At 43.4% G+C, this 25,959-nt stretch overlaps 1 protein-coding gene across 5 annotated transcripts in view; it reads right to left on the reverse strand.

Moving 5' to 3' along the window:
* Nucleotides 1-25,959, reverse strand: part of FRAS1 (Fraser extracellular matrix complex subunit 1) — a 409,483-nt gene that overhangs the window by 235,744 nt on the left and 147,780 nt on the right. For all 5 annotated transcript variants that reach the window (XM_082726544.1, XM_082726546.1, XM_082726545.1 and 2 more), the window contains exons 3-6: nucleotides 23,974-24,081; nucleotides 15,220-15,312; nucleotides 7,212-7,371; nucleotides 4,462-4,595 (exon numbers count right to left, since the gene is read on the reverse strand). In XM_082726544.1, coding sequence (XP_082582670.1) covers nucleotides 4,462-4,595; nucleotides 7,212-7,371; nucleotides 15,220-15,312; nucleotides 23,974-24,081 — 495 coding nt within the window. The remainder of the gene's footprint in view (nucleotides 1-4,461; nucleotides 4,596-7,211; nucleotides 7,372-15,219; nucleotides 15,313-23,973; nucleotides 24,082-25,959) is intronic.

Below are 25,959 nucleotides of genomic sequence, written 5' to 3' on the forward strand. Positions count from 1 at the left end.
TTTCACACTGCATTGTGTTGCTGTCATATATCTGAATCCTATCGTTCGGGGCTATGCAGATCCGCTCTTCCAGATGTATAGTCTGTACAGGGGCCAGTCAACTACAGACCACGGGCCAAATCCAGCCTAACACCTGTTTCCATAAGCTTTATTGGAATAAGCCACACTCGCTCATTTACATATTATCGACAGCTGGTTTTGTGCTACGTTGACAGAGCTGAGCAGTTGTTTCAACCGAATGGCACACGGAGCTGAAAATATTCACTAAGTGGCTCTTTACAGAAAAAGTCTGCCCACCCCAGGTCTAATATAGAACCCTCAGTCATCACAGGAATTGGATTTAAAAAAATATGGTTAGTGTTATTACAATTTGAAGTAGAGCTACCATTAAGGATATATTTAATTATGGTTTTTCAAATTCCTTACATAAACATATTTATGATAAAAATTTCATGGTGTATTATGGCTAACAGCCCTTGACAAAATATTTTCCTACTGTGATACCTCTGCAGATCTAGAAAGAGAGGAAAACTTCACACCAAAAATTAAAACAGCCATCCTTCAACCACTGCTACCAGGAAGTCCCACTGAACAGAAGACGTTCCGTGGCCTTTCTTTGCTGATGCAGTGATTTCAATGCATGTCTAATTTTCACAATCTTCTTTGCTGTGTAAACCTAAATAGATATAAGGACCATCATTCTGCCCGACTCTCTGCCTTTCTATATCAAACACAACCCAGAGCCGTCCCTCCCGTGTGTGGCCACTCCTGTTTGAGGCGGTCAGGTGCTGGCCCTCACTTCCCCTAATATCTTTCTTTCTACATCTAATCAGAGCCCATAATGTAAAAAAAGAAAAGAAAGAAAAAAAGAGTGGGAAGTATGTATGTTGAAGAAGGTAGAGGGAGTGATAAAAAGTAGGGGAATAGGACGATTCCTCAAGTGGTAAAGCCCACGGTCACCGAGACAGGAGAGAGCCTGTGCATTGGTACAAACCAGACTCAAAACGTAGGGGGGTTGGTCAGGGGAGGCCGGGAAAGATCCCATGTCTACACAGTAGAGCTACCCTGACTGAAAACCCACCAGCCCCTCAGACAAGGAGACATGAACCTTAGCCTCTGCCTGTGGATCCGAGCAGGGGAGTTAGCCAGGGCAGGGCATTCACCCTGCAGCTTTCAAGCATGGGTACGGATTTCTCTTGACCAAGGATGAGTAAACAGAAGGAAAGGAGCTTGGGGAAAAAAGCTGAAGAGTGAGCAAAACAAAAATGTTCTAAAGATTCAGAGAAAGAGCAGACAGACACCTGAATGCTACCTATTACAGGATCTAAGAGAAGACTTGAAAGTTATTCTGCAACTTCAGTAAGATGCATGAAAATGTGGTCTTTATTAAACAGAAGCAAGAATAAAGAAAGAATAAGGGTTAGAACCAAAATAAACAGATGAACCAATGAGAGGAAAAAGAAGGAAGAATTAAAAGAAAAAGTGAAATGGTCAAATTAAAATCAATACTAGAAGCAGTAAATACAAACTCGAGAAGCTCTCTCCATATGACGAGGAAAGATACAAAGTGAGAAACGATGAGATGGGCCATGATTGGTAATGAGGGGAGTGAGGGGAGCAATTTAAGAGTCATCGTAAGTGTTTCTGAGGAATGAGAATAATTGGAATGAATACAATGACATTAAAGCCATAACTGAAGAAAACCTGAAAAGGCTATCCCATATTCTAGACAAATTTCTCACCTAGAAATATCCTTAAAAAGTGTCTCATTTATAAAGATAAAGAAACATCCTCGGGGTGCCTGCATGGCTCAGTGGGTTAAAGCCTCTACCTTCGGCTCAGGTCATGATCCCAGGGTCCTGGGATCGAGCCCCGCATCGGGATCTCTGCTCAACAGGGAGCCTGCTTCCCCTTCTCTCTCTGCCTGCCTCTCTGCCTACTTGTGATCTCTCTCTCTCACTCTCTGTTAAATAAGTAAATAAAATCTTTAAAAAAAAAAAAAAAAGAAATTTCTCCTTTTGTCAGAGATTATCACCAACATCTAAAATGTGATTATAACTATGAAAAAACAAATATATTCACATTTGCCTATAAAAAAATTGAAACATATTACCAAAAGAATCTATTACGGTGTTTTTGAAGGATAGGAATATAAATAATCATTTTCTGCTTTTCTGCCTTTTCCAAACTTTCCTTAGTAAGTACAGATTCCTTTTACAATTTAAGAGGAAAAAAATTAAAAACCTCTTACATTAAAAATCGTTTTTTTTCTAGAGCTCAAGACCTGGAAATAATTTCTCCTGATGAACTTGCGTGTTTTTAATATTTAATGAGTTGATGCATACAAAAGACTTCAAACGTGTCCAGTGCTGTAGCAACTGCCCTTCTGTGATTGTTAGTATAGATAATGCTTTGTAACTCTTTTTGGAAGGCCACTTAACACAATGGTTAAAGGCTGAGTCAGGTGTGGTCTCTTGAGGTTGTGGTGCCGAACCCAGGTGAGAAGCACTGAGGCTTCCTAACTGTGGTGTGTCACCCATGTCACTTATGCTCGCCATACCTCAGTTTTAGGTACTGGCAAGAGGGATGATAATAATAGCTCTTCATAGGATTGTGATGAGAATTACAGAGCTCTGAAAATTAATGACTGGCATATAATAAATGCCAAAAATGTGGTGATGATGAGGACAGACATGATGGTAGATGACAGACAGTGGTAATGGTGTTTCCATCAAAAGCCTAAATTTTTAATGCCCCTTTATACCATCAGAACATCCAATATTTACTAATGATATTAAATCAAGAAAAATATTTCTAAGTAATCTGAGAGTTGTTTTTTTTTTTTTAATATGTCATGGCAGAAATATAAACTTAGCATAAGAGTGATTAAAATCAACCTATTTTCAAGACTTCAGAATGCTTACCTATCAACTAGCTCTAAAGTACGGTGCCAAATTTCACCTTTTTAAATTAATTATGTATATTTCAATGCAGACTCTATGTGATGTAATGGTTGAAGCTAGAGCTCATAGGGTTTTTATTTTTTTAAAAAGATTTGTTTGAGAGAGAGAGAGAGCATGCATGTGCAGGGGTGGGGAGGGCAGAGGGAGAGAGTCTCCAGCAGATTCCCAGCTGAGCGTGCAGCCGGATACAGGGCTGGATCCCACGACCCTGAGACGTGATCTGAGCTGAAATCAAGGGTCCTAGGCTTCACTGACTGAGCCACCCAGGCGCCCCACTATATATAATGCTTCTAAGAATGGAAACTAGTACTTTCAATTACTCCAATATCTAACCCCTCACATGAAGTCTGCTCGGGTTTCAACGATTTAAAGCAAAAGGTGCACAAAGGGGTGTTTCCTCCGCGCCTCCTCCACTTTCCTTACCGCAATCGAGGCAAACTGCTCAACCGCCCGTCATACACAAGGGGACGGAATCCTGGAAAGTGCTACGTCAAAACGGCCCCGCACCTCCATGTGAGATGCGGTGCAGCTCCCCCGGGAAGCTCATCTGTAATCTCGGTGCTGGGCGAAGACTTGGTGATGCGTGGGGCGATGTGACACGCATGCCGTCACTGCGGTCGTGCGGGTGATACAATCTCGTCTTTCAATCAGGCGCATTTCCCTTTATTTGGCATTTAGCATTTCCTGTCTAATTGCCTTTTGTCTACCTTTAAAAATATTGCCCAATTGTCACAATGTGCCCTGTTATTGATTTTGTTTTATTTGACACAAAGTACTGCTCTGTATCAACTGAATGTTGGCTTCCAGCTTTTCCTTAGATCAAAAATGAGCTATTTTCGACTGGAGGCAAACTCCTTTCATGGTTATCTATCAACTGCCAAGGAACATCCATAGAATCCCTGGAAGAGTCAGAAACTGCAAAATACCACGTATCCCACAGTTATTTGCCATTGATTTTCTCCTTGAAGTTTCTGTGAAGAGTCTAATATTTTGAAAATCTGATAAACTTTAAAAGAACAAAATCCATGATTTTTTAAAGCTCCCCAGAGAAAATCCAAATAATTTGAATCGTTCTAAGGATTAGAAAGTGTACGTCTGGATAATCATGTTCAAAGGCATCCGTATGTCTTCAATACGATACCTATGCCTCGAGAAACAAGACCTGATCATATCACGGACTTTTCCAGATGTTCAACTCGACATTTTTGCAACATCTGCAGCTGGAGCTGGTGGCTTCTTTGCATGGACCCCCCCAAGGCTCACGTTCATTACGTAACACTTAGCTTAAATGGCTGGTAATTAGGTCTACCTGCAGCTTCTGAGGGTAAAAGAAATGTCAGTGGTGGTCTCTGGAAGTATAAGGACAACAAAACAGCCTTTGTGTCTTCTCCCTAGGACTCTCAACCTCAGAAGCTGACCACCTCAGAGGAGGCCCCAAGTCCCCAAACAGTGAAGTTAACAGTCCAGCAAGGATCCATTCGGAGGCGGTCTTCCTTACCTGGTTACAAAACAGAGGTTGACACTGAGCTGTGAAGCACTGGACGACCCCATTTCGACACACACATTTGGCACACCGACTCAAAGGCCAGTCTTCCCCATCCTGAAATACATGGTCTTCATAGGAACAAGGTTCTGGAAGGTCAGAAAAACAAGGATTATTGGGGACTGACTGCACACCCTGATCCCAGGGTGGACTGCGTGGGTGTGGACAGTGCAGTCCTATAAGGCCCTCTGGTTGGGGATTAAAACTCTGCAGTCTCTGTATGGAGTTCTTTAAGGTGGGGGCTGGGGGAGAGAGAATCCCAAGCCCATCCCACATTCAGCATGGAGCCCAAAGAGGGGCTCGATCCCATAACCCTGGGATCTGACCTGGGATATGAACTGAGTTGAAATCAGGAGTTGGACGCTTCACTGACTCAGCCACCCAGCCACCCCCACCGTATGGAGCTCTTAGTAATCTTCTGTCTGAGTTTTCTAAGTGACGTCTGGTGAGGCGACGTAACTGTGCCGGGGAGTCTCAGTTCATGCATCGGTCCCAAGCCCACTGCCTCCTTGCCTTCCTGAGATGGGCTCGTAGCCACTGGCTCCCAAACCCACACCAGCTGCTGTGGAGAACAAAGGCCAAAGAACACAGGAAAAACATGAATTTTTTGCAGCCCATTGACAAGTACTTAAGACAGGCAGGATGACTTTCCTCCAGGAACTCAGCTGCCTCCACGTTAATACTCTGCTAGAGGCAAAAGGCAGTTAGCCCCAGTTCCAGGATTCTGTAAGTCTTCTTTAACATACAAAAATCCCTTCAGAAACTTTATCTTCGCTGCCTTAGATATGTGTTAGCAATCATCCTCCAAGCACACAGCGAACTGCTCCACATCTGAAGGGTCTCGTGGCTAAGGTTTTACTCGACAGTAGTAAATGACCTCTTCCCAACAGCAGCTAGCCCTTCAAGGTCCTGGAAACCTCACTTCCAATTCCTTACAGACTTCTGCTATCCCTGACCCCTCCCAACCTGAAAGTATATAATCCGGCCCCCCAGGCGACCCCGGAGGAGCTTACTGCCCACAGCCCCTTCCCATGCTTTAAAAAAAAAAAAAAAAAAAAAAGTACCTTTTTTTGCACTGAAGATCCCTCAAGAATTCCCTTGACCATTCACTCTCAGACCCCAACATTTCACATCACAGGGAAGGCTGCCAGCCCGCAGCCACAAGCGGGGACCCCGAAGCAGGGGTTAGGAGACTGCATGCACCTGAGTGCCAACCGGCAGGACGGAGGCCAAGGAGAAGACCTCTTACAGGGCAAGAAAGGGTCCCACCATCCCAGACAGCCAGCTTGCCACCCCCGAAATCTGTTGTTCAAGGATTTTTAAGAGAGTGGGGCGCCTGGGTGGCTCATTGGGTTAAGCATCTGCCCTCGGCTCAGCTCATGATCTCAGGGTCCTGGGATCGAGCCCCGCATCGGGCTCTCTGCTCAGCAGGGAGCCTGCTTCCTCCTCTCTCTCTCTGCCTGCCTCTCTGCCTACTTGTGATCTCTGTCTGTGTGTCAAATAAAACGTATTTTTAGCTGCAGCGTTCTTTGGCCCAAAGCAGCTGTCAGTCCTCTTGCGCGGGTGACATCTGAAATGCGTGACGCAAGCACGATATTTTCATCATTTCCAGTGCAAACTTCTTAATCCTTGTACTTGTTCTCCAGAGTAAAGGAACACCAGGGATGAAATAACTGGGGATCAGGAAGAAACCAGGGTCTTGTTAGATGAAAAGGCAGAGGGGCCTGGGTGACTCCAACGGTTAAGCATCCGACTCCTGATTTCGGCTCAGTTCCTGATCTCAGGGTTTTGAGATCAACACCGGTGTCGCGCTGGGCTCCAGGCTGGGTGTGGAACCTGCTTGAGATTCTCTCTCGCCCTCTGCCCCTCCCTATGTCGTTCCTCCCTCAAAAATAACAAAAATAAGGAAAAAATAAAATTCCTTAATTAAAACAATAAAAGGAAAAGGCAAAAGTAGAGTTTGGCTTCCAGGTAGTATTAAATAAAAGAATAATTTTAGTCTTCATATGCTGGGAGAGGAGGTAACGCAGCAATAATCATAATTTGTATTTATCGTGAGGGATCTACTTCTCAGTTATAAAAATGGAAGGGAACTATATCCCTGAAATGTAATAAAAGGAGTCCGTGGACCAAGCATGGTCCAAGGAAGGGCCTGGAAGGGTGCCCCTGGCTGGCTGGCTGGGGCTGCGGTGTGTAGGTGGGTGTAATCTCCACAGTGACCATGCCACAGAGACCAATGAAAGACCCGCTGCCTGCTCTGCGTGTCTTAGAGAAAGATGTGATGTCATCTCAAAGACCAGCCGGCAGAAGTGGTGTTAGTGATGCTACCTGGAGAAGCGATTTGTTCATTCTGTCTCTGCCAAGAGGAAGAGGGAACGACCTTGGCCTTACGGAATCCCATCAAAGAACGTATCCCTCCTCCCTTCCTTCTTGGGAGCTACAAAGGCCAAGGGACGCATCAGGCCAGCGCAAAATAAGTAAGTCAGAGCCTTGCAGAACCCCAAATCTGGACCAGAGCTTAAAGGTGTGTTCCAACCTCACTCTCTGCCTCATTGCTTCTGCCAAGGGCAAGGCTCCAACCTGCTTCCCATAAGGACCGGGGTTAGGGATCTTCGACCCCGACTGAGCAAGAAGGAGAAAAGTTGGGCTGTCAGCAGGTGAACTTCCAAGGCAAAGCGAGCCTCTTTCTACAAGTTGGTACTCACTCCCAGGGCCCACACACACGGGGCAGCAGCTTCCTTCCGGGATGAACTCCAGCTCCTGCTGTCCGCACGACCGCGGGGGGCACGGCTGGGGGCTGCAGCGGACTCGGCCGTGCGTACAGGAGCACACGCTGCACGGGGACGAGGTCCACTCTGTCCCGTGCTGGCGGTCGGGGGACAAGAAGGAAAAGGGTTTATTGTCAGACGACAGCTTTCATTTGACAAACAGAAACAAACCTCTAACACACGTCAAGGACGGTGCTCGGGAGAGACGGAAGAAGGCTCTAGGCTTACAAGGCTAAGACCAGGGTTTACAATGTTCCAAGTCAGACAGAGGCCAATTAAAAAACCGAATTTTCTTTTCTTTTCTTCTTAGCCTGCTTGAGATTATATTTGGAGTTTTCAGAAAAACACAAAAAGAAAATAAAAAGGACTGTGACCCCCATCATTTAAAAAAACTCTAGAAAGCCTAAAAGATTCACACGCATATATGTATTTACTGGATTCTGTGTAATGGTCGTGTTGTTTTTAAGAGCTCTCGCTCTGTTCCTCTTCCTCCCTCCCTGCCTCTCTTTTTCTTCTCTCCTCTCCCCTTCTTTCCTCCTCTTTCTCTTTCTTTCTGCCTTTACTTTTTACCCTGGTTCGTTCCCATATGCCTCTTTCCCTCCCCGCCAACTCTCTCCTGCTCCAATGATCTGGTCCCGGGGGAAAGCAGGCCAGCCGGCCAGGTCTCCCACCAACTGCAGAGCCAGCTCAGAGACCCCCCCCCCCACACACACACAGAATGTGGCTGGTCCACTGCAGGCTGAAAGCTAGCATTGTACCCGTGATGGGCAGACGCAGGCTTTGAGCTATAGGACTGACGGAGTTCCAAAAATATTGAGACGCTTCATGTCAAATGTGATGCAGAGTAAGAGGGGGGTGAACCCTGGATGTAAAAAGCCTCAAATGTGTTGTCCACGTAGGGCAGTAGACGGCAAATTATGTTATGTCCTCAATGGCAGAATGGAATAATGGTGGCCTTTTATGAGACATAACAGGGGAAAATAAGCTTAATGAATGAAATTTTCCACCTATAACATTTTCTTAAATATTGGAAACTGCTATCCTCTGCCTCTACCAAATGTGGCCTATGATGATGGCTGATTCAGCCCATATCATACATAAATTTCTATTAAAAAAATCACACATTCCTAGTGCTCAATCACCAAAATACAATCTGGGGATTACAACTGTGACTGAGAAACAAAGAAAATGAATGCCCTCTTGCTTCTCCTCAAGCCGTCTTCCAGAGTAGTGATTCATCTCTTTCACACACAAAAGGACTCTGTCTCACCCACACAAGTCAGTACCCCCTTTATTCTGCAAATTACAGCCGGCTGCAAGCACGCCGTGTCTGGCATTTTGGAATTACTCATAACCTGTACTATGATGATGATGAGGGAGTAATCGGTAGTCACAGTTATCAGTTATTTGCTGCGTCCTCACCTCACTATCACGGAGATTACTTTCTTCTACTCAGACTTCTTGGAGCACAAGAGAACAATAATACAAGTGTCCACGCAGTCAGAAGAACTGAGGGTCTCCTTGGAGACTCCCAGCTCTGCCCTCCCTGCCGTGGGAACCATGAGCGAGTGACTTAACCTTTTTTTTTTTTTAAATGTTATTATATTCTCAAGCTTTATTTTTTTTTTTTTTAATTTTCAGCATAGCAGTATTCATTGTTTCTGCACCACACCCAGTGCTCCAGGCAATCCGTGCCCTCTCTAATACCCACAACCTGGCTCCCCCAACCTCCCACCCCCCGCCCCTTCAAACCCTTCAGATTGTTTTTCAGAGTCCATAGTCTCTCATGGTTCACCTCCCCTTCCAATTTCCCTCAACTCCCTTCTCCTCTCCATCTCCCCATGTCCTCCATGCTATTTGTTATGCTCCACAAATAAGTGAAACCATATGATAACTGACTCTCTCTGCTTGACTTATTTCACTCAGCATAATCTCCTCCAGTCCCGTCCGTTTTGCTACAAAAGTTGGGTATTCATCCTTTCTGATGGAGGCATCATACTCCATAGTGTGTATGGACCACATCTTCCTTATCCATTCGTCCGTTGAAGGGTATCTTGGTTCTTTCCACAGTTTGGTGACTGTGGCCATTGCTGCTATAAACATTGGGGTACAGATGGCCCTTCTTTTCACTGCATCTGTATCTTTGGGGTAAATACCCAGGAGTGCAATGGAAGGGTCATAGGGAAGCTCTGTTTTTAGTTTCTTGAGGAATCTCCACACTGTTCTCCAAAGTGGCTGCACCTACTTGCATTGACTTAACCTTTCTAAATCTCAGCTTCCTGGTGTGAAAAACTGAAATGGTATGACAGTACCCCCTTCGCTGGGTTATTAAAAGGATTAAATGAGGTCGTTTGTTAAAGAGTAAGCAAGGGGCAGAGGTGGGCGGCAGGTAGAGGGTGCTCAATCCTCTCTCCTCTTTCCACTGCATCGAGTTCATGGCCTTCCTCCTCCTTTCACACCTCTGTGCCAGTTGTAACTGTAGAAACGGACATAATACCAAGACCAAGTCCTCTAGCATCAATTTTTACTTCTGCTAAGTTAAATACAAAATTCCAAATTCAGTACAGCATATAGATGGGCAAGGCCACAACTTGCTAATAATATATTGGCTAATAGAAGATAGGGAGCAATTGACCTTTATACTTTGAAAAGCCTAAGCATAAAAGCAAAGAAAGAAACTATAAGAGGAAACTTGATAGTTTCCTATGATTTAATGAGTTAAAATTTTAAAATTCTGTCAAAAATACATTTTACATAAAATTAGAGGCAAATGACCAACCGATACAAATTGCAAATTATATTAATGAGAGTGAAACTATTATGCAAAAGCATTTATAAGCAATAAGAAAAAAACCCAATGGAAAAAAATAAGCTTATAGATTATTTAACATTATTAATTGCAAAGAAATATTAGTTAAAGTAAAACTGGGTAATACTTTTTAATGTCGGATATAGGGAAATTTTTAAAATTCATAGTAGTGCTGGTGAAGCTACAGTGGGGTGGGATTTTCTCCTGGAGAAGCATCTGGAACGCTCAGCCACGTGGGGCTTGCCCGAGGTCAGCATCCTTGAGAAGAGGTTGCACTACCTGTGTCACTCCCACTGCATCCCTCATCAGACACAGACAACTTAAAATTGAATTTTAGTGACCACAGATGACCTAGCCCCAATACTCAAAATCTTTAGCTGCTTTGGCCTACTAAATTCACTTTTAAAAAGTTATCTGAAGAAAATGATCAATGATAACACACAAAATAAGTTTAAATAAAAGGAATTTCATCTCATTGTTCTTTATAGCAAAATCGGAAATATTTTCATGAAAATTAGAAGCTACTAAATACCTAATAATAAGAGATCATGTTCTCCAACGGTATGCCAGGGAACCATTCACAATGTTAAATTAGAAAGTGAGACATAAACTGTACACGCAGCATCACAACAATTATGTCAGAACATAGATCTCTACCCACCTATCCATCTCCACTGCCACCCCTTCTCCAAAAAACTGAGGGAACAGTAAGAATAAATTTCAAAGTTTGGAAATTACCAGTGATTTTTTTTCTGCTTGTACACTTTTTAATTTTTTGAATTTTCACCATAAGCATATTTTTACTTTGGTCACCAGAAAGCAAATTACTGTTTAAAATATCAAATAAATCATTTATATGTCTTAAATAAAGTAAAACATGAAGGCTGCCTATAAAATAACTTGAAGTGAACTTCTCTATTCTATTTACTACAAGTTAGGAGGTTGCTTCTAAGCATCTCGACATTTCACTTCATTAAAACAAGAGCTTGTTCTCTTGCTACTCAGAAACACTAACAGTTGTTTCTTAAGCATTTGCAGTCACACCACCTTTCAGACAGAGACCACAAAAATTAATTACAATAACAACCTGTCAATCACCCAAATTTTTTCATCTGTAAAATGAGAGGGCTGTGTGGGTTTTCTCTTTGGTCTCTTCAAGCTAATGATGTGAATCTATTATGTAACTCAAGAGACATAAAATGAGGCAGGAGATTTCTCCTTCACAATAAGCTTGAAAATTATGGAAATAACAATGAACACTGGGTAGGGAGTCTCCAATGCTTGATGTCAAAGCCACAGAAGAAGATCAGATGACGGTCCAAAGCACACGGAGTGATGGAGACAATTTGCTCTCTTTTGGGAAAAAGTCATGGAAGTCCCCGCTGACACCGCTCTCAGCAGAAGACGACTAGAGATTAAGGGGTAGCGGATTTGGCACAAGTTGGTATCTATATATCTGATCGATCTATCTATATAAAATTTTAATATAATAGTAATAACTGAATATATAATATATATACAATTTCCTAGAGTTCTCTACACCTATTGACAAAAGCTTTATTTTTTATAAACACTGTAGCAGCGAAGAGAGCTTCGTAAAGTCAAGGAATAACAGACACACAAAGTAGCGCTCCCAGACCTGGTTTTGGCTGCGTCATCTTAACCTCATTAATACCTTCAGAAAAGATGAGATTTTGACATGGGACAAAAGCGCATTCTGCAGACAACATCTTCCATGTATTCTCCTGCGCAGCCAGCGAAGAAGTCGGCCTGGCTGTTGACATAAGTCCAAAGGAACGATAAGGTCATAAAGTATTTGCCTGGCTTGCTGACAGAACAATAAAATAATTTTTCTTCATATAATTTGTTCCTGTTATGAAGTTATAGACCCAGAATACTAACTACCTGGGAATGTTCTGTGCATATTATAATTACATCCTCCGCTTTGAAGAGAACGAGGCTGTGGAATGCGATATTCATTTCCTCCTTCACACACATAAATCCGGGCTCCTTTTCGCCTCCCACACAGGCAGAGCGAGCTGACCTCTCCGTGCTCCTCTGTCCCGTCGGATACGGGCACCAGGGCATCTCCACCTGCCGCTTTCTTTTTCAGGGAATCTTCCAGCACGATCTTCTCAGACCTGACATTATCTGGTGACGGGATTAAATTACCAAAGAGGGAAAGGAAGGGGACGGATGATCCTGTTCCCTCCCTTCCACAAGCTCATTTGTGGGGAGAAGAATAGGGAAAGACTCTCCAGCACTCTTTTAGGAAAACATATTTCAGGCTTGTCTCCCTGAATGGTTGGCAAGGCTGGGCAGCGATCCAAACAGTAATTTGAAGGGAGAGCTTTGGGGAGGTCATGGAGGAAGTAGTCCCCTAAATGGTGGTTGTAATAAGCCCATGTAAGACTCTCAAATAACCAGGAGTTGGCCAAAAGCCTCAAGCATTTTCCCCACTCCGGGGAAGGTGTTGGGACTTGTCAAGACTTGTTAGAAGGCCGGTTGTATAAGATGCTGTGGACCCTGCAAGCCAAGGCAGCCCTCTGGTGAGGCGACGCTGAGTCATTAAAACGGCCCCGTGCTGGACTCATCCTTGACTTTCCCTTGCTTCGACCCTGTTCTCTGGAGACAGTCTCACCTCAACTAATTCCCCCCCTCCTCACCACACTCACTCTATGCTAAGGCCTCTTGTAAAGCCCTCTCTTAGGGGAAAGGTTTCACCTTGGATCACCAACGTGAAGCTCTTAAAACACCAGGCTGTTCTGTAGCTACAGGGAGAGGGTCTCCATGGCCTGCCCTATGGAGGAGGCAAGCCAGAGGCTAAAGACCAGATGACTGCGGTTCAGGGAGAGAGGAAAAGTGCTCTGGGTGGCTTCCCAACGAGCTGAAAGGGGCAAAAAAGAAAACCCACAAAAAAAAAAAAAAAAAAAAAAACACCAAAAAAACCCAAAACAAACTCTCCAAGACTCAGGGAAAACCCTAGTGATAGAAGAGACACGGTGAGATTCAGAGCAAACTCAGAAAAGTATTTAAACCATGCAAGAAAATAAGTAAGAAGACTTTGAAAAGACTCTAGGGGAAGCGACAAAAGTAAGAGAGGAAGGAAGGGCAGGAAGATGAGAAACGCGATGATTTTGACTTTACTAAGACTAAAATTAGATGAGTTTTTGTCTTGACTTAAAAAAAAAAATCATTCTTCTATCTTTATTTGAAGAAATAGACCACTAGAGAATTTTTCCTTCAGAATATAGTTCCTGAAATTCAGCCTTTTCTCACTTACATCAAGTCCCAGAAATACACCATTTTCTGAGGAGAACATTTTGAAAGTTGCATATGGGGAACCGACACATGGCTATGTTCTCACCCAGCTTACAGCTTTCCATGTGATGATGTCTTACAGCAGAATGGGGCGGGGGGACGTGGGGGAAAGAAACTCTTCCAGAAAAAGCTGGATACCAAGCCGATTTCATTTCTTAACTAATCCACCAGAAGACCTGTGGTCCTAGAACGATCCCGCTAAATAGGTCGTTGGTCAGGTCAATGACCAACATGCCGTTGGAACAAGGATAGAGATAAGCTGGAGAAGGCATTTGCTTGCCGTGTGGGTCCTCCAGTGACTGGTGTTTACTGACCACCTCCTCCAGGAAAAGTGCAGTGCTAAGCGCCTGGTGAGGCGAGAGGCAAGATCACTGCAAAGAGGCAGAAAATACTGTCCGTGTTCTCAAGCGCCTTAAGCCAAGATAAGAAGATGGCACATGTGCACAAATACGACACAAGAGAACAAATGATGAATGGCACTAGAGTGCAAAGATTTATTGAATTTGGATTTTCCATGTCCCTCGTATTCCATTTACTTCAGATGTCTGATTGTCCCTTGACCTTATTTTGGATCCTGTGAACTCCTTTATCTGAGAGACGCAGCTCGGTGACTTTGACTTGAAACCACATCCCTATTCAGATCCTTATGGCCTGGCATCACTGCTGCTGTCCGTGTGCTCGACAGCACTTACCACCCACCGAGGATCCTCTTCAGTGGCACGTGCGGTGCACACCACTCTTCATGACACAGACGGCGCTGTGCAGCAAAGGGTGATACGTGGGCTGAAGACGTTCCCAGCATACATCCTGCCTGGGATCTATCTGTCAGCAACACATTGTGCAGGACTGAAAGAGTGGCTTTCTCAGTGGCTCAAGGGAGATGGTCCTGTCCCATGGGGAAAGTACACTAGGCTCACCGAGTTTTAGGGACACTCACTGAATAGCAGCCTAGAGTGGGTATATCCAATCCCGTTAACCTAGATGGGCAGGGGCACTAACCTAGGGAGAGTTTTGTATCAGGTGGAAGATGAGGATTAAAGCAAAGAACCTCTTTCCACCACATTCAACTTCACCAGCTGCCTCTGGGTAACACTGAGGCATGAGCAGAGATGAACTGTGCCCACTCCATTTTCATAGTTCCTGCTACAAACGCTGCAATGGTACTTTTTAATTGGTTCTTCACGTCTGTAAATAAGTTCTAAAGGGTCTGGAATGAGAAAGTATAATCAAGAAACTTTAGGACTGATTTCTAGTACTGTGGTTCTAAATGGGTAGATGAGCATTTGGCTTCTTAGGGGACATTGGGCCATGCCTACGGACATTTCTGGCTGTTAGGCCAAGTTATACCACTTATTAGTAATATGACACTGGGTGAGTACCTTAAGCTCTCTTCAAGTCAACGCTTTTATCTTCGATACAGGAGTAATAATATCTGCTCTATCCACTCGGGGTTGTCAGTAACTATCGAATGAAAAAAAACATGTGGTACACACAGACGAGGTGGTGCCTAATTATTCAGCATCACGACTTCTTCAACATCAGCATTCTCAAACTACTCTTTATACAGACACAAATTCAATCTACAAATATTTACGTAGGACCTATGGAATAAGTAGAACTGTTTAAACCTTATTCAAGAAACCCAAATGCTCATAGAAAGTCAAATGACTTTCAGGTCCTCTGCGGCCCAGACAAAAAAAAAAAAGAAGAAAAGAAAAGAAAACCTCTCTTCCCAACACAAGTGCCGCATTCAGCTTTCTCTTTAGCCCAATGACCCAAAGGCACAGAATCAACACCGGGTCAGAATACACTTACCGCGTAGATTTTCTCTTCATGGCGGCAAGATCCAGGAGTCCTCAACACGCACTCAGGGCAGCACCGGTTGGCCGCTATTTGAAGCACTTCTCCCTGAGCATTTAAAAACAGCTCAGAGTAAGATGGCGGCGGCAAACACCCCCACGATGGCTCTCCGGACCCCAAGTCATCTCAGATTCACTACGTTTCATGCGTTTCCACGTGACAAGAGACAGGGTAAACCAAATAAATTGACAAAAAGATTCTCTCTCTCAAGCTTTTCTCAGAGTCAAAATGAACCCTTTTGTGAAAGTAATTTCCTTGAAAATTCTCTACACCTTTCCACATACAATAAGGAAGGGAATGTTGTTCACTAGCAATGCTCCTTCTGAGTGCCACACAAGAAAAGAAATTAGGGTAAGGAGAAGGGCTGTGTCTCCCTGAAGGGGTTGTTTCCCTCTGCTGAGAAGACATGGGGCCAGGGGGTGGGGGGGTGGGGTGGCCGGAGAGCTGGCAGGTGCTCTAGCTGTCCTAGGAAGGTCTGATGCACCCGGCAGGCAGGGAGCTCAAGTTCTGATGTTTGCTTTTACTAGACAGAGTAGCCAGGCACATGGGGCAGGGGACTGAAGGACAAAGCTAGGAGAGGAAACAGCATTGTTGTGGGGTATCACATGTACTGTGGGGAGCCGGGTAGAATTCCTGGACTCCAATAAAGATCTACATTGTTGTTCAAGCCTTCTGTAATTCCAATAGTGTTTCCTATCAAGATGTGATACTATCATGGGAACGGGCTACCACATGACACCCCAGGATTTATGGGGAAGCTGTCAGGTTAACCAACCATCCATTTGCCACCGTGGACAATCCGTCTGTCCTTGCGTTGTTAAAACTGTGGGTCAGAGAGCATACGTTTTGCTTTGGGGCCCAGTGATCCTCTGACTCATCTTGCTTGCTCCTCTTAGGTATCTCGGTATTCATTTCCACAAGTCTTGAAGATGTGACAGAACGGGCAATGAGTAATTTAGACCAAAAATAGTAAGAGAACCTGCATGAACCAGGGATTCATGATTTATCCACAGAATAAAAGTCTACAAAGAGTTCACCCAGTAGAAAGAAAAATGTGTGTGTCTGTGTGTGTGTGTGTGTGTGTGTGTGTGTGTTCATGTTTTGGAGCTGCTTCCGTTTAAAAAAATTATATCCACGAGAGCATTCTAATTTAATATAACTACATTCATAAGAGCGGGTGAGAAACAGGACTAAGATTTTACCACTGTTCACCCACTAAACAGATAAATAGAATTCTTTATAGCAATAGTGATCACCAAATTTCAAGCAAACTTCTAATTTGCTTGATAAAAGATAAAATATACAATATGGGGGTTTATAAAATTGTTTATACTATGCAACATTAATGATTTTTCAGAAAATTGCCCTCTGAACTCAAGAGGAAACTAGACTTCCCTGATTTTCACTAAGACAGTAAAATGTAGAAACTACATCAGCATCTTTTCCATTAAGAATTTCACAAAGAAAATGAGATCACCAAGCTGTTTGTATTCTACCATGGAAGCAGGGAGCAAGGGAGAAAGGCAAGGAGGATGGGAGATTTCAAGGAATAGTTTCAAGGGAGATTTCAAGGAAATTTCCCAAATTAGTTTTGTTTTCTACAAAGCTGATTTTCAGATTTGGCCCCCAATATTCGTTTCATAAATGTGATATTCTTTATTTGTGACTGGCAGTGGAAGGGTCCTCAACTTGAGTCTAACTATTGAACTTGTGGTCGTACATCAAAGAGGTGATTGGACACACTACTGGGTATTTACCCTGAAGATACAAACGTAGTGAACCAAAGGGGCACGTGCACCCGAATGTTTATAGCAGCAATGTCCACAATAGCCAGACTATGGAAAGAACCTAGATGTCCATCAACAGATGAATGGATCAAGAAGATGTGATATATACACAATGGAATACTATGCAGCCATCAAAAAACCCCGTATCTTGCCATTTGTGATGACGTGGATGGAACTGGAGGGTATTATGCTAAGCAAAGTTAGTCAATCACAGAAAGACAATTATCATATGATCCCCCTGATATGAGGAATTTGAGAGGCAGGATGGGGAGTCGTGGGGGAAAGGAAGGGAAAAATGAAACAAGATGGAACCAGGGAGGGAGACAAACCATAAGATACTCTTAATCTCAGGAAATAAACTGAGGGTTGCTAGATGTGGGGGTGGGGGGGGTGTATATTATGGACACTGGGGAGGGTATGTGCTATGGTGAGTGCTCTGAAGTGTGTAAGACTGACAAATCACAGACCTGTACCCCTGAAACAAATAATACATTATATTTTAATTTAAAAAAATAATTAACTAAAAAAAAGAGGTGATTGGGGCTAAAGGAAGAACAAAGCATTTTGCATGTGGGAGCTTAGAGAAGGAGAGACCGAGTTCTTGCTCTCTAACCATGTGACCTTGCATAGCTTTGGAGCCATGGGCTACCTGGAACACATAACCCTAGCCTTATTGGGGAACGGTGCGAAGTGACCATACGGGCAAGAGATAGCATTGAAGACTGCTAAGCTGGCTGGGCAAGATTACTTGCCCAGGGTCTATAAAAACTAACAAAAAATAATTATGATGATCATTCAGCAAGCATAGCTAACACTTAACTGGGTACTTAGAATAGCCAGGTACTCTTCGAAGTATATACATGTATACATGTATACGTACATATCTTTGTGCATATGTATATATGTGTATAAATAAAAATATGTGTTATATATGTATTATACCTATACAGCTAATAAGAGTATTTACCTAATTAAGTTGTGAGAATTGTATTATGTGTAGCTTAACTGGGCAAGTAGTATTATTAGTTGCATTCAAATTTGCAGCTGAATCCCCATCACGTAATACAATGTTCCTTCACATGGCATTGTCCTCTACACATATATATTTTCCAGAAATCCTGAAGAGAGGATTGGTCCTCACAGGACTGGGTTAAATAATCAAAGTTCTAAATACTTCTATTCTGTTTTTCTCACATTGTCTCTGTCTCAGTTCTATGCAGCTGGCTCTCTAGCTAGCTATTCTAGGTAGAAGTAGGAATGGATATAGAATCTATTATATATGAATAGGATGCCTAGGGAGATGACAGATGGTAGATAGATACATAGATAGGAAGAAAGAAAGAAAGAAAGGAGGGAAGGAAGAAAGAAATATTAGAATTGCCACTGACAGTACGTTATTTCCGGTCAATCCATGAGTAAAACAAATTGTAAAAGGGCTTTTAAACATTTTTAAAAGATGGGAGTAACAAAAGTCATTAATTATAATAATAGGGTACATGTGATTCATTAACCTGTGCCACAAACTAATATAAATATACCAGAGCAGATCTGAATAGCAACGCATGCTACTGAGAAACACAAAGGAAAACTTAAAAGCAATATGGTAGAGTAGAGGTTACATTGAGTTATGAGCTAGGGACTAAGGTTTTGTCATGGGTGTGCCACTTAGTAGCTCTTTGTTTCTAAGCGAGCAACTAAAACCCCAAAAGTCTGTTTGTCTAGAAAATGAGGATGTCTGAGTAAATGAATTCCAAAGGCCTCTTGCAGTTCAAACGTTCTATGATCTTCTTCAAGACTTAAAGAACCCAAGCACTCCGTGACCCACTCACATGATCTTTGAGTTGGAAGTTTCTTTTGGCTGGATCATCTGGTATAACCCTCTCATTTTACCCCTGAGGAACCTCCTTAGAGTTCACAGTCCATGAGTTCAGTCTCTGATAATGGCATTCTCATCACTGTCATTCACGAATTTGCGGAGCACTCCTCCACACTCACTCCCTAAAGACCTGGGCCCTGGGTCTCAGTTTCTTTTCTACACAATGTCTAGACATAATTCTGGACAACTTCAATGTCTCTGAAAGTGACATTCTATCCTTGTACATTCTTAACCACCTCAATTCACATCATCTTCTTCACTTCACTTGAGCTTCCCATGGTCATGGTCAACCTTGGAACCTACCTATACCCCCAAATTATTCTATACCAGAAATCTTCAGCTCTCTAAATCTGAACCTTCTGGCCTTTAGCTCTCTCTCATCTTCACTCCTCTTCATACCACGTCCTTCAGAAAGTGCCTTGAATATTCTTTTCCTTGCGGTCATTTAGCCAACTGGCCTCATTTTCCTATTCATGTTAGCCTTAATCCCCAATACTTCCTACATATCTTTCTTTCTTGCCATTACTATGGCAAAATCCCAATCCTGGATCTATTCCACAATTTCTTTTCTTCCCTTACACTTGGCAGGGAAACATCCCTTAGAAAATCATTCCTTCATGCAGCTTGATACCCTCACAGGTTCCTGATCTCCTGTTTTACCTCAACCTTGGTCAGTCCCTTTCTCTCCTCTGGGACAGCTCCTAACCTTCACTCTCTTCCAGCTCCCAGCCGAACCTCAAAGTCTTCACAAAGTAAGAATAGACACCTTTAGATACATACTACTTTAGTATCCTGTCACTTTTCTTACTTACAACTTTAACTATTTCTGTATCTATCCATGGCTCCTTCTTTCCACTTTGAGAGAAGGGTCGTCCTCCCCACCCCGAGCTCTGAATCCCACATGCTCTGTTCCCTAAAAACCACTCCTTGTAATTCCTTCCTTCTGTCTCTGTCCGGCACTCTACCTACTCCACCTCCCATATCTGCAGCTTCTCTCTTTTCTGGGTCCTCCTTTTCCTCCTCGTATGATCATGTCTCTTTTGTGCTAATATCAAAAACAAAGTCCTTTTTTTTTTCCAGATACAACTTTTTGCTGTCGTTGGTTTTGTTTTTGTTTTTAAATCAGTCTTGTTTGGTCATTTTACAAATATTGACTAAGCGTCATACACTGTGCTGTTTGATGGGCTGCAACAGTGAAGAAGACAAGGTTTTTGTTCTCCAGAAGCCAAGAGTCTGAAGGAGGAAGCAGACAAATAAATAGGCATTTGCAGTCTGGTCAAGGGCTATAATCAAGGTAAGCACAAAGCGCCATGGCCACACACAGGAGCACTCAATGGTTAGGGATGGGAGGTTCAGAGAAACTTCAGAGATGTACTGATGTTTGCCTACTGCCCTATTTCTCTCGTAGTCTCAGCAAAGCTCCCTGAAAGAGCAGCCTTTGCTTGGCTTCCTCTCCCCACTTCCCATTCACTCCTCAAACCTCTACAATAGAAGATTTCTCTCCCACCGTTCCGGTGACGCCAGCTTCAGTGTGGCCTGTGATCAACACCATTGATACAAACGCCTTACGGAAACTCTCTACCCTCCTGGCTACCACAATACCTCTCTCTTCTCTGACCACTTCTTACCTCTTACCTCTCTGACCACGTCTCTTCAATTTTCCTAAGTTCCCTCTCTCATGCTCACCTCCTTGTAAATGACAGTGTTCCCCAAATTGCATCCTTGATCTTACACTGTTTCTTCACAAAATCTCTTAAGATGAACTCATTAATTCTAAAGGTTTATGCTACTGACTATATGCTAATAATACTCATATACTGATTCCAACCTTGCTTTCTCCTCTGAGCTTTTGATTTGTATATGGGGTGGCTGATCCACCTGGCTCCTCCAAGGACACTTCGAACGCAATGTTCCCTGAAATGAAACCATCACGTTCCTCCCAGACGGAATGCTTTTCTTCGTTATCCCATATTTCTAATAGCAGTGGGTGGCTCAGATAACCAGAGTGCTTACACCGTAATTTGGGAATCCTCTCTCCTTTTTCTCTCCCTCACCCTCCTGACTTCATCTGCTTCTGCTGATCTATCCCCTAAGTGTGCTTTAGCCCACCCTTTCCTCTTAAGCCCGATGCCACGGGTGCTCTGATTTAGGTGTTTATCCCCTCATCCGGATTGTTCTCACGGCCTCTGAATTGATCTCTGCATTTCTAACATCATGCATTCTCTTAGAGAAACCAGAGGTCTTTCTGAAGGACACATTGGACACTCTACCCATATGCCTGAAATCTTCATTAGAAGTCTATCATCTTCAAAATAAAATCCCAAGCATGCAGCATAGTACGAGGCTTTCCATAACCTTGAACTTAACAGTTCTCTAGCTTCGTCTCTCATTTATTCATTCCGTCGGTCAAAAAAAGATTTACTGGGTACCTACCACGCTCAGGGGCTATTGTAGGTGCTGAGGATACACAGTAAATAAAATAGACAGTAAACAAGAGATATCAGTAAAATATACAGTATGTCTGATATTAGTTAGTGTCAAGAAGAGAAATAAAACACGGAGGAGGGATAGGAGATGTGCGGTGGGGTAGGGATTTACAATCTTAAATAGACTGGTGTTTGGGCAAACTTTAAAGGAAGTAAAGGATCAAGCCACATATATTATCTGTATCTGGAGAAAAAGCAGTTTTAGTGGGAAAGGCAGGGGGCAAAGGCTGGAACGGTGGGAGTGTGCCTGGCACCTCCAGGGAACACCAAGCAGACGTGGAGTCTGACACGGAGTGAGCAAGGGAAAGAACAGGAGTTAATAACAAATTACAGAGGTGTAACAGCTCCGTAACAGGAGTTAATTACAAATTACAGAGGTGTAACAGCACCGTAACAGGACATTGTGAGTGATTACTCTGAGTGAGAAGCCACGGGAAGCCATCGGAGAGGTTTAAGAAGAGAACCAACATGACCTGACTTAAATTGTAATAGGACCACCCTGACTGCTGTATCGAGATCACAATGAACAAGACAAGTACAGGAAAAGTAAAACAAGTTAAAAGGCTACAGTGAGAATACGGACCAAAAAAATGAGAACAGGTGGGACCAGACTGAAAAGCAGGGAAATTGCATTTGGGACCTGTGGTTTCATGAAGGAAGAGCTGGGTGTCTGCTAATGCACCGGATGTGGGACGTGGGAGAGTCAGGGGTTGAGGACGATGCTGAGTGTTCTGGCCTGAGCAGCTGGGAGAAAGGGGTTGCCATTTACCAAAATGAGAAAAACTAGGAAAACAAATGAGGAAGGGACAACGTCACGTGCCGTATCCAACAAGGGCCAGAAACTTATCTTCTGGAAAGGGCCAGATAATAAATATTTTAGCCTTTGGGGGCCACATTTGGTCTACATCGCAATTACACAACTTCATCCTTGTAGTGTAGAAGCAGCCACAGACAACACATAAACAAACGAGCCTGCCTGAGTTTCAATAAAACTTTATTTATGAACACTAAAACTTAATTTCCTACAATTTTGTATCATGAAATATTGTTCCATTTGTCTTTTCCTAACTTTTTATAAAAACATAAAAACTATTCTTTATGCGTAGGTCATACGAAAACAAGTGGCAGGTCAGATCTGGTCTGCTGACCCCTGGAATAGAATACATTTAGTTTCCAGCAACACAATCGATATCTTTCTAACATTTAATGAAAGCCCTCTTTTTCTATTTTTTTTTAAAGATTTTATTTATTTATTTGATAGAGACACAGCAAGAGATGGAACACAAGCAGGGCGAGTGGGAGCAGGAGAAGCAGGCTCTCCGCCGAGCAGGGAGTCCGAGGCGGGGCTCGATCCCAAGACCCTGGGATCTTGACCTGAGCCTACGGCAGACGCTTAATGACTGAGCCACCCAGGCGCCCCAAGGCTTCTTATTCTCACATGATACCACAGTTATTTACATGAAATGGAAGACGGCATGTCTTCATGGTCTTTATATGAGCAATTCAGATTCTGACATGAATCATTCAGCAAGCTAAGTAGAGACATTTTAGGAGTATTTGCTCCATAAAATAAAACGTCCCACAATATACAAGAAAATATTATTAAATTTACCAACCATTGGATGTACACCTGGCTTCTCAGAAATACACCCATGAAGAAACTGAGGCCTACAACAAAAGGTATGCAGACCCTTCCTCGCTGTGATGTTAAGAACAGACAGAAACTTACCGGCACTAGACGGCATAACGTCTCAAGATTATTATGGGGGAGGCAGGGAACTAAAAACATAAACCGTGATTGTGAAATTGATAGAACATTTTCTAAAGAAAATAATTTAGTCTTCTCCAGAAAGCTTCTAATGTTCCACCTTGAAGCTTAAGCTGTTTTTTAAATAGATTCACTTTAAAAAGAAAAGAGTCAGCAACTGGAAAAAATATTGTAACAGAATTAGAGGTATAGTCAGAAAAACTGAAAATGTTTAAGAAAGGGGAAAGGAGGAAAAAACATCCCTCCTATGCTTGGCCAACCAGGAGCTTTCTGGAGTCAAAGCCTCTCCCGTGTTCCGAGGGAGCTCAACCGCCGGGCAGTAACACACTCGGTGGCAGAACAAAAAATGGTTTTAGAAAATTATCTTCAAGCAGTCAATGCTGACTCTCCATCCATTCAGTGCTTGTAAATGTGGTGGTGCGTATCTGTGGCTTTAGCATCTGTCAGCCCGGGGAAACCAGCAGTTTATTAACTGCATAATTGTGGTTAAGTAGCTTGATTTCTCTAGGCTTCATTTCCTCCTCTATAAAGTAGGGAGAAAGATTCCTACCCCCACATATTAAGTGGGGTAACACCTGTAAAACTAACTGAGTGCCCAGTCTGGAGTAAATTCTCAATAAGTAGAAATTAAGATATTTTTAAATGTGATGTGTTAAAATTCTCTCCTGCATTTCATAAGGCTTCCAATTAGAGATTGGGATACGTGTCAGAACCGGATGACTGAAAAGACACAAAAACCCTAACCTGCTCTGACTTTACCATGACATTTGGGATATAATTAGGATGCCGTACCTTCTCAAAGGCACACCGAGGGTTTCTGCAAACAGCGGGTTTGCAGATAACGATGTTGCCATGGCAACGGCAGTTCTGGCAGGAATCAGGCTTCCAAGTTGTGGCGTCCTGCAAGGAAACACAGGCTCTGAGTTAAAAACTAATCAGTCAAGGGAGGAGGCCAGAGAAGCAGCCCCATCAACAGCCCCACCGTCTGAACAATTAAAAGGCAAAGGAAAGTCACAGGCAGACACAGGGCCTGCCGGACACTGATTAAGCCCCGCGAGGCAATAAAAGCTGTATAATCCATTCCACCACAGTCAGCCCACGTAGCCAAAAACAAGGGCATGCAGCAGAGAGCTGTCGATACCCAGAGTAAAATCCATCGATTGGCCTGAAACCTCAGGAGGACAGGTTGCTCCCTGACTTTAAGTTTCTCTGCTGTTAACTAACCGAAACCATCGGAGCATGTTTAAAGGAAAACGTGGTTTTCCTTGCACTAGCAGGAACCAACACCCTAAAAGCAGCATTTGCCGTTAGTTAATAGCAGCACCCTAGACCTTACCTTTTAGCCCTTGCACGCTGCCTACTGTGATGCTCGTAGAAACCAAGACCGGAGGAAGTAGTTGAGTGTTTTTAAGGCAGACCGACCCACGCACTGGGTGGCTGTGACCAGGCAGCTGTGTGCCACCCATACGGGGGTACAAACAAGGCGTGCGTACGAGTTCCTTCCATCAGACTCACACGTTATCAGGGATCATGACCATGAAAGCCTTTGACTGGAACTTGGGTGAACTGGAACTTCCCCACAAAAAAGCGGAAACCGAGTGTGACAGTTAATGTCACGTTGGCCGGGCTACGGTGCCTGGCTGTTCGGTCAAACACCGGCCTATCACTGCCGTGAAGATAGTCTAGACGTGTAATTAACCTTCACAATCAGCTGATTAAACTGCAGGAGATGCCCCTGGGTGCCGTGAGGAGCCCCATCCAATCAGGTGGTGCTCTTTAAAGCAAAACTTGAGGTTTCTTGGAAAGGAAGGAATTCAGCCTCCAGACTATGGTGTGGATGGGGACGCCTGAGTGGCTCAGTGGGTTAAGCAGCTGCCTTCAGCTCAGGTCATGATCCCAGCGTCCTGGGATCGAGTCCCACATCGGGCTGTCTGCTCAGCAGGGAGCCTGCTTCTCCCTCTGCCTCCGCCTGCCTCTCTGTCTGAGCTCATTCTCTCTGACAAAAAAAAAAAAAAAAAAAAAAAGACTATCGTGTGGAAATTCTGCCTAAGTTTCCAGGCTACCAGCCTGTCCTACAAATTTCAAAATCAGACTCACAAATGCAACTTTAACTCTTGCCTAGATTTCCAGACTGCTGGCCTGCCCGACAGATTTTGGACTTGCCAGTCCCCACAACTCCATGAGCCAATCCCTTAAAATAAATCACTTTATATATACATATATATAAAGATACCCATATGCCTCCTTTGGTTCTGTTTCTCTGGAGGACCATGCCTGGCACGCCAACACTAGGACAGACTTACACGGGTGTGCACCACATTCCCAAACATAAATGAAGTCATCTCTTCAGACTGAGAAATGTTACGGGTATAACCTCTTAGAGAATGTGCTTCAAACCCAAAGTTGCTTAAGAAATACCAAAGATATTGAAAGCAAGATTCCATTCCCAGCAGCTAGTTCACAAAAACTCTGAGTCAAAGCAAATGATAACTAGAACCTGTTTCGGAATACCTCTGAATGTCTTTCTTTCTTTCTTTCTTGTTCTGTAACACATTCCTCCAAAATTGGCAATACCGTGCCAACTACAGTCTCCTCTTAAGCAGAAGCGTGATGACAAGCAGGGGAAGAGAAACAAATTTCCTCCCAAGCACGAGGTAATATATGTTTCCCGCTGATTTCAAGAGCACAGTATCAGTTCCAGGATACAGATTAAATAAAAATGACAACTTCACGAAGCCAGCGGCTACCATTTATTGATTATTATCTCATGCTGACTTA

This window comes from Mustela nivalis (assembly GCF_964662115.1).
Source record: "Mustela nivalis genome assembly, chromosome: 4".
Lineage (NCBI taxonomy): Eukaryota > Metazoa > Chordata > Mammalia > Carnivora > Mustelidae > Mustela > Mustela nivalis.